Source organism: Suncus etruscus, chromosome 3 (assembly GCF_024139225.1).
Source record: "Suncus etruscus isolate mSunEtr1 chromosome 3, mSunEtr1.pri.cur, whole genome shotgun sequence".
Classification (NCBI taxonomy): domain Eukaryota; kingdom Metazoa; phylum Chordata; class Mammalia; order Eulipotyphla; family Soricidae; genus Suncus; species Suncus etruscus.
The window spans coordinates 134,665,451-134,680,742 of record NC_064850.1 but is presented as its reverse complement, the minus strand read 5'-3'; the positions used below and the strand labels follow the sequence as shown (position 1 = coordinate 134,680,742).

The following is a 15,292-nucleotide window of genomic DNA, read 5'->3' as shown; positions in this document are numbered from 1 at the left end:
TAATTAACAGCAAGAAATTTACATTTACCCCCATGATTACTATTGAAAAGGCCAGAGAAAGAGAATTCAATAGGCTGATAACAAGCATGCAGGAGGCCTGATTCCACCCCAGCACTGAATGAGACTGGCTCCTAAGCAGAGAGTCAGGAGAAGCCCCTGAGAACTGCCAGGTGTGGCCCAAAACCATCCTCCCTAAAAAAAAAAAGATTGTTATTGAGAGATTGCTTGTAAATATTCCTAGAAGGGGTTTTTATGATTTTTTGGTTTTAGGCTCACACCTGGAAGTGCTTGAGGGCTATTTCTGGTTCAGTGCTTGGAGTAGGTCCTATTGGTGCTCAGGGATCAGGTAGCACCAGCAGTCAAACTCTAGCCTTCCGTTCAGTGATGTGCTCCAGCCTGTGAGTTAACTCTTCAGCCCCCTACTAGAACTTTTAAATACACAATACATACAATGTCTCAAAGGCTATCAGTAGAAATTTTTCCCAGACTTTAAATAAAACAGATGTTACTGGGAACTTTTCAAAACCATTAAACACAATAATCCAGTTATGACTAACAGCAAATCACAACAGAACACCCAAACATATGTGAACAGAACACCCAAACATAGGTGTACATAACAGGAATGGCCTTTGTATTGCTATTAAGAAATAGCAATTGTATTAAGAAATACCTTATGAAAATAAGACTAATATTATAGCAACCACTTATCAGAAGTCTTATTTTAAGTCATTCGAAGAGAGTACTACAATAGATGACAGTGGCAAGACAGGCTAAAAATGTTTTCATTTCAATAGCCAATTATTATTTTCATCGATCTTCCTTACCTTTGAAGATTTCCCTTGTGATTTTCTTCTTCCTATAGGAAAAAAGTAATTGCATTTGAATCAGTTAATTCTTGCTGCTTAGGAGCTTTCCAAGTACTAAGTGATCTGCTTTGCTGTCTGCCCGAAGGAAATATCCTATGAAATGTATAGGAGGGTCAGGTTTTGGTCAGGAATTGCAACTAAGCCCTTTGAAGTACAATAATAAATCTGAACCCACAGCGTGATGAGGGGTTGGAGCCTCTGTAGTCCAGGGAGAAGCCAGGAGGGAGAAAAACCAGTCCTAAATATTGGTTGTCTAGTAGGAAATGGGTCTCCTCAAATGACTCACGGACAACATGAATTTCAAAGCCAGCTTTTCTAGTGACCTAGTTTGATTTTTGAGAGATAGAGAGAGACAGAGACAGAGAAGAGAGAGGAGAGAGAGCAATTAAGGGTAAGAGAGTACATTAGAAGATTAATGATCCTTTGCTCCCTGCTCTAGATGGGGGCCACATCTTCAGGCATGAGGGCTTTTTTCCTTTAAAACACTGACAGTGAGAATCGGCAGCACAGAGCCAATGAGACAAACCCCCCAACCCTGAAGAAGGTTGAGAACTATATGATGGCAGGCAACAAAGTGAATGCAAATTTGTTTTTAGAATATAGTTCTTATGCTTATAAAGTCTTGAAGTAAGTGCCAGAATTTCCTGAGCCTTTAACAGGTGACACTGTGATGCACTACAAGGTGAGGGACAAACATACCCCTTCCCCATGTATCTGCTGCTGGGTTTGGACTGTGCAGAACAGAGATAGACTCTCTCTGCACTGTACTGTACTGTACTGCTCTCTCCCACCCCCTAGATGAAACCAGATTGACTGCTAAGTGCATATGAATCAGGAAAAGGTGCTTGACCTCACTGGTAGGTAATAGAAAATATTTGGGGTTGGTTAAACAAGAGGGCTGGCCTTTATACGTTTATCTAATCTCCCACCTTCTTGAAAATAGCTAGGAGAGGGAAAAATATTACAACTCTGCATGGTGATGCTATTTGGACTTAACTGTAGAGATCATTTCACTACATATATATAATATCTACATTATTTAATAATAATTATATATGATAGGTAAAATAATTATTAAATTGATGTGCAAATAATGATTATTAAAATAAAAATTTAAAATTCAGGTTTAAGAAAGGAATAACTGTAAAAATGTCACATTCTGACACAGAAATGTCAGCATAGGACCCAGTTCACCTATTTGCTGCTCTGTCATATGGAAGGTTTTAAGCACTAGATTTTCCCTGCTCTCTATTGAAGAAGATATTTATAGCATGTCAGTAGCGAGTGACATTTGCTACTGCCATATAAGAACTGAACAAACCTGATTGGGCCTCTTGAACTCCTGCTACTTCCAAATGTTAGATAATTCCTTTCAAACAGAACTTTTTCTGGTTATTAATAAGTTTCCTGACTCAAAGATTATGCTATGATTTTAAGAGAAATTGAACATATACTTTTTTTGCAGAACAATCATTCCTTCCATTCACATGTGAAACCTTTTCTTAAGAGTCCTATATTTCCAACAAGGAAATAACAAGGAAGGCAAAGTGAAAAGGATCACAGGGCATACATAAGAGTGAGGTCAGAAGCACCAAGCAAAAATCTTGGCATTGTGAAAACTACAGTTTTACTCAATGCAAAGGGGACCATATATAAAGCTCCGAAACCCTTTAGATAAAACTTGGACTCCTGGTGACCCTTTGGTTTTGTTCATTGGTGAGAAACCCAGGCTAACCTCAGGGAGGCAGTTCCTGAACTCCATGTGCGGTGCTCGCACTGGTAGCTGCTCTGGCTCATCGTCATCCAACGAAAGGGCATCTAGGTAGAGGTTCTCCCGGGCAGAGCATCTGTCCGATTCCTTCAGCTTGGACAGGGGATGGTCTTCGAATGTGGTGGAGTCAGCATCTGCACATGACCACATTGTCATGGGTTGGGGCACTTGGGGACTTCCTGGTTGGGCAAAGGGGCGAATGTTGCCCTCTTTTTGGTCACAGAGGAAAGTGCCACTTCTCCGGGGGCTATTTTCTTTCTGCAACTTGAGAGTTTTAAAAATGAAAACAATTAGGGGAGAGTTTTAGGCCACACCTTGCATTGCTTCGGGCTTACTCCTGTCTTAGTGCTCAGGAAGTGCTCATATTACAATATGCAGTACCAGGATTCAGCTAGAGTTGGCTGTGTGCAAGGCAAGGACCTTAACCCTGTATTACTTACCGAAATGGTTAGCTTCAACAGATAGAAAATTTGTTTCTATCTGTGCAAATAACCATAATTCTCACAATTTGGACTTAAACTGAAATTACATATGGGCCCATTTTAAAAACTGAGCGGTAAATACTCTTAAAATTAAATTCAAAATCTGGACTGGGAAATATCCATGAACCAGACTTGAGCTGACTCCTTCTATAATTATGTACAACTTAGAGTACTGTGCTTATAGAAAATGACACATTTGTTAAAAAAAATAACACAAAAACTATCATGAGTCAACACTACTGTAAGCACAGAACCCAAATAGTTAAATCTAAAAATGTGTATGTTGAGGGGGCAGGTGGGGTCTGGGAGGGAATTTGGGGACATGGGTGAAGAGTGGATGGAGATATGGTGAATTTGGAACATTGTATGCCTGAAAATCTATTATTGAAAGCTTTGTAAATAATGGTACCTAAAACAAACAAACAAAATTAACATAGTTAAGTAACACATTTAGAACTTTAGTAATTATCCAGAATTTAAGGCACTGAATAGAATACATCAGTGATAATAAGTCTTTGAGAGTGAATTTCATTTTTCTAAATAGACCTAAAACATCTGGAACAGTGTTATACATATACAATCCAAGTAATTAAACTGGGTTAATAATCATTTGATGTCCAAAACATTTATACTTTGAGAGAAATAAAATTTATCTGTAAAGGCAATTTACTATCTGGTAAGACTAAAAGGAAAACAAAACACATACTTTATAGTTACACTCTTGACCTGACTTGGCACAATACTATGATTAACAAGAGAAGTAGATATTTTAATGACACCACAGTTCTAAGTTCAATGACTCTGCAAGCCCTAGAAATTTCTGTGTTGAGCGGGATAAAGGAATCTCTTGTTATGGTAATGTAGTCTTTGAGACACACTTGAAAATGGGCACTGGTTGTCTGGAGAAACAATTATGTGATGGAAGGATTGGAACTTTCAGTTCTATCCCTTGGTTTCCATGGAAGGGAGAAAAATTAGAGGTTGAGTTCAACCCCGTATGAGATCAATGACTTAATCAGCATGCCTGTGCAATGAAGTCTCCATAAAAGTTAACACCATAAAATCAATCATAAAATCAGAAGGAGGGGGCTCTAAACACTTCTAGGTTGGTAAATGCTGAAGATTTGGGGAGAAAATGAGGACAGCACATCTCTCCCTCCTGAGTTAGGTAAGAACCATGGGGGTCCCATAGGTATAAAGTCAATTACAAAGCTCCTTTGAGTGAGTGGCCTGCCCAACACCTTCCAGTATGAGACACACAGATAAATGCCTGGTCTATTTTCAGTTCTGAGGAGATGATGTTTAGGAGGGACTAATGAGAAGTCACGAGTCAGGCAGGAAAAGATGGGGGACACACCACAGGTAACCTGAATGCCTACATATCCTCTATTCTGGAGATCTTTCCTTACTGCTTTCCTTTCCAAATAGGGAGAGAGAGGCAAGGAGCTCTCCACCTACCTGTCTTACTGAATGATATGCTCACACACATCACCACATTGATCACTCTTTTGAACAAGTTAATTATCTGAATGACTAAAGTGACATTTGAAGTTGACCTGAATGGGTGGCAGAAGAAAGATTTTTAATACACAAGTGCTGAGACAATACCAGGACACTGTCAAACTACCTTGGAAATATATCAACTACTTCGCCTTTTTTGGTTTGGTTTTAACAAAACATCTTCCCAAACTGTATTTTTGTCTCCTAATTTGGACCTTTATTTCATAATTTGGGAATAATCGTGTCATGCATATCATCAATAATATCTGGGGTGATAGAACTGAAGTCTCAAATAATTATCTTGATTTTATGAGGTGAACCAAGCTATCAGAAATTAAATATGAGCGTTGGAAGCAAGAACACAGTTGAATTTGGGGATAAACTGGAGTCCCTCTGGGGGTTCAGCTGAGCTTTGTTCTGTTTCCTTCCCCAAAGTTAAAATCCTTTCAAAGTTTTCTTAAAGATGCTGCTAAAAAACAAATGGATAACAAAAAAGAAAGCTTTTCTTTGTGTTCATCTAATGCATGTCAGTGCAATTTGGTTTCAACACATAATCATTTCCAAGTTATTTTGGGCAAGGAATTAAAATGCAAGAATCACATCTGAAGCTGTAAATGTGCACTGAGGTGTGAGTGAAGAGAGGGTAAGAATAAGCACAGAAAAGAGTAAAAACAAGCAGCTAGAAGTCAGTAAAGTAGGATTTCAAAAATAAACCCAGGCAGCCAGAAGCAAAGCTCAGTAAAGCTGGTGAGTGTTGAGTTTCCTAAAAATGAATTGGAATGGTTTTAGCAGGCAGGTTTTGCTGCTGAGATGCCTCTGGGATGCTGTAATAGAATAATGGATACTTAAGAGTATAAGATTTCCAGCTCCACTGTCCTTAGAATATTGCAGTAAGACAACTTTTTAGGTCAGTAGACAATTTTAAAATTTAAAAAATTTAAAATTTAAATTATTTGCATTTCAAATAATACAGGATAAAACAGTACTCTCCTGCATGTCTTCTTTCCTAAAGGAGTTCAAAGAATAAAGGTTTGACTAGAATGGTCTTTCCCGTTAGTTGACTTAAGGAAGGAGATCTTGGAAGGAGAATGGAATGGCTAGAAAATTTTCTTTAATTTTTTAGTAGAGCAGCAAATCTTGTCTTATATGCCAGTTAGCTGGGAACTTAACAATTCCTGGGAAATGTAGTGCTACTCTATAAAAGTTAACTACTACCTGATTACATTTGAATTGAGACAAGAGATGTTAATAGGATAGATGATATGTGTTGGATGACCCCAGACACATTTCCAGAGTCATTCATCATATACCATAATGCCTCATGTGGCACAGAAATTCTGTAGGAGTTCACTGATACCAGACAAGTATGAAGCATGTGTTCAGAAAGTGGAAAATGGATTTAGTGTTACTTCTTTCTCCAGCTGTATTGGGTTATCAGAGTACAGGCTTACCAAGTTGTCAAAGTCAAGAGCATCCTTTGTAAAGGCTGTCCACCTACATTTTTATCTTTTACTTATCTCTGAAATATCTGATAAAGAGTTAAATAAACAAGGAGCCCAGTATCTGATAAATAAAATTTACAAGCACACTTCAGCAAAGTTTCTTTGCAGCAAATACTTTTGACTGTTCTTCCAATTTTTTAGAATTGAGCAGTGAGAATGATGAAAACCTTCATTTAAAGAGCTGAGTATTTTTAGAAGAAAGTCTAGATTTAAAATTTCATTATTTATTTTAATTTAATTTTAGCCAGAGAAATGGTACAAAGGGTTAAGGTATTGGTTATACCCCATAGCTGACTCTGGGTGGTGTTTTTTTGTTTTTGTTTTTATTTTCAGATGACACCTGGCGGTTTTCAGAGGTTACTCGGGGCTCTGCACTCAGCAATGATTATTGAAGGGCTTATGAAGGCTTATAGAGTTTTGGGGCTCAAAGTTGTGTCGACTATGTACAAGGCAAGCACCTTACCTTCTGTTAGTGTCTCTTTCATCTCCAAATCCCAAATCATTTCCGGTTTGATCCCTGGTACCACATATGTTCCCAACACTGCTAGGAATGATCCCCGAGTACAACACTGGGAGTAGCACCTGAGCACCAATGGGTATGCCCAAAAAGCAAAACAAACTTATTTTATTAAGTGTTTATTTGGTTTGGGGACCACTCCTGGTGATGATTAGAGGTTCTGCACTCAGGAATTACTCCTAGTAGTGCTCAGGAAAACATATGGGATCCTGGGAACTGCACTTACGTTGGTCATGTGCAAAGCAAATGCCTTACCCACTATACTATCTCTGGCTCCAAAATAAATTTATTTTTTTATCTTTTTGGTTTTTGAGTAACACAGGCAATGCTTAAGGATTACACATAGCATGGTTCTTGGGAATTTCCCTTAGAGGTGTTCAGGGGAACATGCAGTGCTGTGGATTAAACTCTGGGTCCCCTCATGCAGAACATGTATTTCAGTCCTTTGAACCATCTCTGACCTACATCTACTTTAGAGAGTTTCAACTACATATGGACAAATGCAGATCTGCCCAGCAGTCACTGGTAACAAGGCTTCTTTTGAAAACTTCAATGAAAAGTCCATGGCCCAGATTTCAGATACAGATGATGCCTGAAACCCATGTGTTTGGAATCCATATGCTCAATGACATCAACTTTGATGACTGAAGCTTCTAGACTATTAGCCATGTTTACCATATTGATAATTTGGAAATTCAGTCCCTACCTGTTCTATATTCCCAGAATACAGTCTCTTTAAAAAAGAAAAACAAACTTTATTTTTGATTGATTGGTTGGTTGGTTTTTGGGTTTTTTCTGGTGGCACTCAGGGGTTACTATTGGCTCTGTGCTCAGAAATCGCTCCTGGCAGGCTCTGGGGATCATATGGGATGCTGGGAACTGAATTGGGTCTGTTCCAAGTTGGCAGCATGCAAGGCAAATGCCTTACTGTTGTGCTATATCTCTGCCCTCCCCCCAGAATATAGTTTCAAAGTGAGATGACTGCTAATCCCAACGTCATTATGCTTTGAAAGATGAATAGAATGTTTTGCTAATCTTACTCAAAATTACTCATTCAAAAAACAAACTCGAACATGTAACGACTTGCCTAACTGATAGCCAAGGCTTGACTTCCAAACTGATGTTGAGCAACTAGCTAATGGCTCATAGACGATGGGATGCTTTGAAGAACAATAATGGGACCAATAGTGACAGGCCAACAGCAGGACAAGGCCTGGTCAGTGATCTGGGAGGGAAGGTCAAAGGGTAACAGATTGGTTGGAGTGACTGTAGTACTGTCTAACCAAAATTGGACATGGTGTCTCCAAGAGCATTTTGTAAGAATTACAGGATATGTCCACTCTCCAAATTCCTATCTCATGCCTGATCTCTTCCAAAAGAGCTAAGTACTAAAGAGATCTAAAATGAAAGTCTTTTCTCTAGTGCTTCATTTGTAGGCTATGCAGAGGTGGCCAATCATTACTCTGATAGACTTGAGAATTCTGAAATGTGGCATACCAAATGTCAACATGGTGACTTGATGGTGTGAATAATTAAACCTGGAAGAATGTCACCTCTCTCTGTGTGAAATGCATTTTACTTTCATCAACAGTATCTGAGTCAAAGAGGGCTGGTCTTTTTTATCACACTGTTCCCCATCCCTTCCTCATTTTTCTACCGAATGCTGAAATCAGTCTCCACCATTATATCTGCCTAGCATAGATGCCATGTCTGAGGATAATAGCACATTTTCCTAAAAGTTTCCATGGTGATATGGGTAGAATAATGAGATTGCCTTTCCGAAACTCTCTTCTCTACTGATTTAGTATCTTTCTTTGAAGTCTCATGTGTGACAGCTGCAACAAAGAAAATGCACATGCGAGTACAATCTGGCCTAATGTGAATTTTTTTTTTGTCGGTTTGTTTTGGGTGACATTCCTCACTCTGTGTTTAGGGATCACTTCAAGGGACCATGTGGAGTACTTGGGATTGAACTTGGGTCAGTTGCATGCAAGGCAAGCGCCCTGCTCACTATTCTCTTGCTCTAGCCCCCCCAGTGTGAAAATTTACTCACTAAGGTAACATGGTCCCAAACTATAGAAACAGACCTAAGTCTAATGCTTAGCAGATAATAATTAGTTGGGGAGGAAAAAAAGAACTCTATCTTCCCCAGATTCTAAGGGTCTGAATCATTTGTTTAGCTGAAGACAATCCACTTCCTCCCATAAGAACTGTCCAATCTAATCATAGCTCAGCAACATTCACAGCAGGTGCTAAAGCCTGATGTACAACTTAATTCAGCAATTCCTCTCCTAATGGAGGGCAATTTCATTCAAACTGGAGCAGTCACTGTGACCAGCTTAGAGTGTAAATGACAAAATTAGTTTGGGGCAGAAATTACTTTACAAAACCTGAAATAACCTGATCTTTAAATTGTCTTCAAATTCCTTTAAGAATTTATTCTCCACCTCTACTCATATACATGCCACCCACCCATAGACACCCCCGAAAAAGTTACCTACAAACTGCAATAAAAAAAAATCCCAAGTCATGAAAAAGCATAAAACTGGTCTTCAGTATATTCTTTTTCTTCTGGAACTTGTAAAATATTTTGATGATTATCCTCTGAGCAAGTGATTTTCCCCTCTCTTAAATATTCTGATTTCCAGTGGGCCTGATGGTCTCCAAACTCTTCCCTGCTTCTCTGAACACATCCTTACCTGCTCTATTTTCCACAAAAGTTCCTTCTTTTGTTGCTCCCAATCCTGCCTGTCTCTGTCGAGGCGGTCAAGAAGTTCTACCTTCTCTCGATTCCAGTTCTTCTCACTGTGGTGGATCTGCCAGCGCAGGTCCATGACCACACCATGACTATCAGCCAGTAGCTTCTGGTGGGTCTCTCTCTCTTTCTTGAATGCTCCTTTACTGTCCAAGGTGGAGCTTGGTTCCCCCAGGTTATTTTCAGTCTTCCCTTCCAGCTGGAAAAGGAGAAAAAAAAAAGTCTCATGTTTATCAGTTACTTACGGAAGTACATTTAAGACAAGATGTGGCTGATCTTATGGAAGAACACATTAAAAGTACAAATTAGAAACAACTGACATCACCACATAAAATATTAAGCAGCAAATCCACTTAGCTTCCACAGCCTGCTTCTGCATTTCACTGCCAATGTGAGTTACATACCTGTTGCCTGTCCTTCTTTGATAGATATCATTTTGTCCCCATATCCTTATTCCTTATGGATCCTAGTGGTGAAGCAGCCATGGAACCTAGCAGTCTATAATATCTATTTGTCAAAAAACTAGAAGGTAAATATCAAAACAAGTCAAAGAAAAGAAAAAAAATAAGCCAGCTAGCCATATCATATTCAAACTGCTGAAAACCAAACAGAAAACTTCTAAGAGGCAAGAGGAAAAAGACACAGTATACACAGAGTTAATAAGGATGGGCAGACTTTGCAGAACTCTGCAAATCAGAGGATACTGGAGTTATATCTTTGAAGGACTGAAGGAGAAAAAGGTCAACCTCTATAGAACTGAGCATTCAAGGGCATAACCTTCAAAAATGAAGGAGAGGGCCCGGAGATAATAGCACAGCGGCGTTTGCCTTGCAAGCAGCCGATCCAGGACCAAAGGTGATTGGTTCGAATCCCGGTGTCCCATATGGTCCCCCATGCCTGCCAGGAGCTATTTCTGAGCAGACAGCCAGGAGTAACCCCTGAGCACCGCTGGGTGTGGCCCAAAAACCAAAAAAAAAAAAAAAAAAATGAAGGAGAGAAAAGTACTTTCTAACAAATGAAAATGGAAACAAATCACTGTCAACAGAGCTGTACTTCAAGAAATGACAGAAGCTGCTTTCAAGAAAAGGGGGGTGATGCCAGCAGATAGATACATCCCCCATATGAAGAACTCTAGAAACAATACAGGGAGGAAAATTTGTAATTTAATTTCCTACTTTTAACTACTTTAAAATATCACTGTCTAAAGCTAAAAAAAATGATTGTATGTAGATAGTGTTTATAGAGCATGTAATAGTAAATATATTATAGCAAGGACAGAAAGGATGGAGGTAGAAATTGTGTACATACTGTTGTTGGAGAACATAATTTTAGAGCAAGATTAGTGAACATAAGTATACCCACTCGACATCAGAAGAATCTTACTTCTACTCATTCTTTATCTTTTTTTGTTTTGTTTTGTTTTGGGCCACACCCATTTGATGCTCAGGGGTTACTCCTGGCTAAGCGCTCAGAAATCGCCCCTGGCTTGGGGGGACCATATAGGACGCTGGGGGAATCGAACCGCGGTCCGTTCCTTGGCTAGTGCTCGCAAGGCAGACACCTTATCTCTAGCGCCACCTCACCGCCCCCCTCATTCTTTATCTTAAATATAGAATTATTTGGGGAGGGTTATTCATCAATGTTCAAGAGTCACAGGTTGTTGGGGAGGTGCTTGGGGAGAGACATGACTGCTGGGAACTAGGGATCAAATCCAGTCATCTGCTTATGAAGCATGCACACTAGCTTACTGAAAAACTTTTTAGAATACAAATCAAATACTGACTTCCTTGATAGAATCTGATTGGTTTCATGATATATTTTGATTGATTTAGTTTCGATTTTTGAACACTTTTTTCTTGCATCCATTCTTTTCTCTCATTCCTCTGACCCTCAGGTGTTCCCTTGCTTTTCTTAGAAAATTCCTTGTTTCTTGAAAACACCTTTTCTCTCTTCCATATACCCACTCCCTTTGTTATTCCCAGGTTATTCCTGGCTCTGCATTCAGAAATCACTCTTTGGGGGCAGGTTTGGGGGACCATATGGGATGCAGGGAATCGAACCCAGGTCCATCCTGGGTAGGCTGCGTGCAAGGCAAACACCCTAACATTGTGCTATCTCTTTGTTCCTACCCACTCCCTTTGATCCTCTGAGAATCATTACTCTGAATCCTTCCTAGAACTGTCAAGCTGAATAGCATGTCTCTCATGCCCACAACCTCTGACAGCCACAGAGTACAGATCATGCAGTCACTTCTCAAACAACTATAAATTACAGCCATTGTCTGAATCTTGTACTGGAAGCCCTTCAAAAAAGATCTTAACTGACATCCCTCCCCCACTTACACATGGGCCGGAACAATAGTACAGCATGTAGGGCACATACTTTGCACATGGCTGATCCAGGTTCTATCCCCAGTACCTCATATCATTCCCTAAGCACAGTCAGGAGTGATTCCTGAGCTCAAAGCGAGGAGTAAGCCCTGAGCACTGCCAAGGGTGACAACATCCCTCCCCAAACAAAACAAAACGAAGACACATACATATTCATAGACATAGGACTGGAGAGCTAGGTCAATGGGCTGAGTACAGACTGCATGCAAGAGGCCCAGATTCCATCCTCCGCACTTCATGAGCCCCTAAGCACAGAACCAGGAGTAGCTGCTGAGTGCTGATGATTAATGTGAACCAGCCCAAAACAAATAAGCAAACCAAGAAAAAAGATCCTGTTTGTGTATTTTTGGTATTTAGAACAAAATCTGACTTAGGAGTCAACTACAAACATCACAGAATTGGAAATAGACTCAACCTGGCCTCTACTAAGAGAAAATATTTCTTTAGCTAGAACTCAGGGTAAAAGGTGATATTATAAAAAGACCAGCATGAGCCCACAAGTTGCTTCTTGAAACTAGAATTTTGAATTACAAATGTCTAAGAAACTTTTTTGGACAGAAGATAGAATGGTTTGAAGATGAATCATTTTGATCTATTACTATCTGGTATCTATGTTTGGAGTCCTCTCTTTATTTTTTGGTGACTCCCTGAGGTTTTATTTGCAGCAAATATGTGGGAGAAAATCCGGTTCCTTTAAAACAAAAGAGAAAGTGTTTTGAAATGGGCTGGAACCAAAGATTATGCCTTCCCTTCTTTAGTTTACATGTAAAGTCTTTAAAAGGAGGTCGCTTCCTTCCATAAAATATATTAGAAGGCAGCTCATCAGGGAGCTGCCCTTAGTGATTCCTACTCCAGAGCAGACTCTTCAGCCTGAATACTAAAAAAAAGGGGGCATCAAATGGGGATCTCCCGACAGGAGACAGGAAGTAGGGGGCAAATGTCAGGTGTCAGGGAGCAGGGGGTGAGAACCAGAAGGTAGGATTCAGAACTGAGGCAGTGGCTCTATCCTTCTGTGACCTAGCCTTGTGCTTTGCTATCTATCTGCTACCTGCCACCACTGTGTGCCTGGACCAGATGGAAGTGAGGTGCAGACAAGACAGCTGAGCTTGAGGCTGGAAAGATAGCAGAGCGGTAGGGTGTTTGCCTTGCAAACGCAGGACAGACGGTGGTTCGAATCCCAACATCTCAGTTGGTCCCCTGTGCCTGCCAGGAGTGATTTCTGAGCACAGAGCCAGGAGTGACCCCTGATCACCGCTGGGTGTGACCCCAAAACAAACAAACAAAAGATAGCTGAGCTGTTTATCAGGCATATCTGTCATGTGTAGAGGAAATGTTTGGAAGACGCCTCCTCAATGGGCAAGATTTTCTTTCATAATCTAGCCAATGCACAAAAAAGTAAATAAATGATATGGTTTATCTCAAAATAAAATTTAGGAACAGGGCCCAGAGAGATAACACAGCGGCGTTTGCCTTGCAAGCAGCCGATCCAGGACCAAAAGTGGTTGGTTCGAATCCTGGTGTCCCATATGGTCCGCCGTGCCTGCCAGGAGTTATTTCTGAGCAGACAGCCAGGAGTAACCCCTGAGCACTGCTGGGTGTGACCCAAAAAACAAAAAACAAAAAACAAAATTAGGAACAAAATTAACCAGGATGCACAGCTATTTCCTCCCTCATCACAATCAAGGAGCCAGAAGAAACCCAGAGAAATGCTATAAGAAAGCATACACCATGGAGGAAGTGAGGCTACTTTTATGGATTTCGAGGGATAAAACTAAAGTCTGATATTCCAAACCATGGTCACATTGTAAGATATCCAGTGCAGCTCTTCTCTGCTCTGGTTGGAGGTGACTGGGGTGTGTGGATGCAGAAATCTAGCCTTCCTCTTCACTTGGCATGAAAGGCCCTTTGATCTTGTGGGGCCTTTTCCTTCAGTATAAATACTAGCTAGCATCAAGACTTACCAGCCTTATAGGATATGCAGCAAAATTCTGTCAACACTTGGTAAAACTTTGAGACATCCAAAGGAAAACATGCATTTACCTTTCTCAGAGAAAACCAACCCCTTCTCACTCCACCTTATTCCTGTCTGACTGGTGTCCATATGCTTTGATGATGCGTCCTACAGGCTACGGCTATTTGAGGGGACTCAAATCAGCTGTGCCTGGAGCAGAGTGGAAAGGCAACCGCCTTACATGCTGCTCAGTGGGGTCGAGCTGTAACATCTGAGAGAAGGGAATGAGGAAAGAAGGGGACTGGGAAAGCAGAGCACAGGTGACTGTGCTTTGTCCTGGGAACCTTCTTTTTACTGAATGTGGGTCACTGGGCCACCTCCTGTTCCAGATGACAGAACAGGTGAGAGCAGGGAGGGTGTGTGGGCAGGTACCTGTTCCAGGCGGCACTTGAGCACGGCCCACTCCACATCCCAGGCTGCCTTGTCATTGGCGTATTGCTGCTGCAGTTTCAGCCGGGCATGCTCGTCCTCCCGCAGTTCTGTCCGCAACTCCTCCAGTAAGGTCCCGAGTGCGCTGAACAGCTGCTGGCTTTCCACCATCTGTGAGGGGCACAGGGAGTTGGTCCTGCCACTCCAGAAGGGATAGAAGCCTAGCCATTGGGGCAGTGCTATGGCTTGGGTGAAGGCTGAAGCCTTGGAATACGGGGAGGTCTGCAGCATGAGTAGAAGATAAGAGGACTTGCTGGAGTCAAGACAATTCAGGGTGTGTGGGATGAGAAGGGAGGTAGCACTCAGGTTGGCAAGAAAGGAACTTGCAATTCAGGTGCTCAGTGCTACAGCGGAGGCTTTGAGAGCCAGAAAGGGCCCAGGATCTGGGCACCAGACATGAGCTCTTCATGACGAGCTGAGAGAACAATGTCTAGACACTCATTGATACCAGCTGTCACTGGAGTGCCAAAGGCTGAATAGAAAGGGAATTAATAAAACATTGTGTTGTGCTCGCTTCGGCAGCACATATACTAAAACTGGAACAATACAGAGAAGATTAGCATGGCCCCTGCACAAGGATGAAACACATAAAACATTGTGTTCAGCATGTATGTAATAATCATGGCCATGGGTGGGGTTTAAAGTTTGATAGCCAATATCAATGGAAAAAGTTTAATTTGTTCATAAAGGCTTTCTCATGAACTCCAAGTTGCAGTCATTGTCCCACAGTGCCACTGGAAGTTGAAGGGTTGGAGGGGAGAACTGTGGGCGACCGTACACCCACATATTCAATGGATTTTTCACCGCTGCCTGATTCAAGCCAAAAGTTTGCATAGCCCTGAGCCAAAAGAACCCTGCAAATAAATTTAGTTCACCACAGAGAATCTGGCCTAACTAGATTCCTTAAACCCTTCCATGGAACCTGTTTTTTGTAACTGCTCTCAAGCATAGTTATAGATAGGTTTTTGTAAGGTTTAAATTGTAATCCTTATTTGCTTGCACAAAAGAAAGATCTATTTGTTTAAGGATTTGCTTCCCCTCCCCCCATCCTGCCAGGTTTCTCCTT

General features: G+C 41.0%; 1 protein-coding gene and 1 non-coding gene across 2 annotated transcripts in view; one reads left to right on the top strand and one right to left on the bottom strand.

Annotated features, from left to right (window-relative positions):
* The window catches only part of MTCL1 (microtubule crosslinking factor 1), a 124,309-nt gene that overhangs the window by 12,619 nt on the left and 96,398 nt on the right, over positions 1-15,292 (bottom strand). Inside the window, exons 9-12 of the mRNA XM_049770187.1 lie at positions 14,170-14,337; positions 9,341-9,595; positions 2,605-2,904; positions 828-859 (exon numbers count right to left, since the gene is read on the bottom strand). Coding sequence (XP_049626144.1) covers positions 828-859; positions 2,605-2,904; positions 9,341-9,595; positions 14,170-14,337 — 755 coding nt within the window. The remainder of the gene's footprint in view (positions 1-827; positions 860-2,604; positions 2,905-9,340; positions 9,596-14,169; positions 14,338-15,292) is intronic.
* On the top strand, positions 14,733-14,840 carry LOC126004687 (U6 spliceosomal RNA). Its single transcript, XR_007493952.1, has one exon. It is a non-coding gene; the product is annotated as a U6 spliceosomal RNA (small nuclear RNA).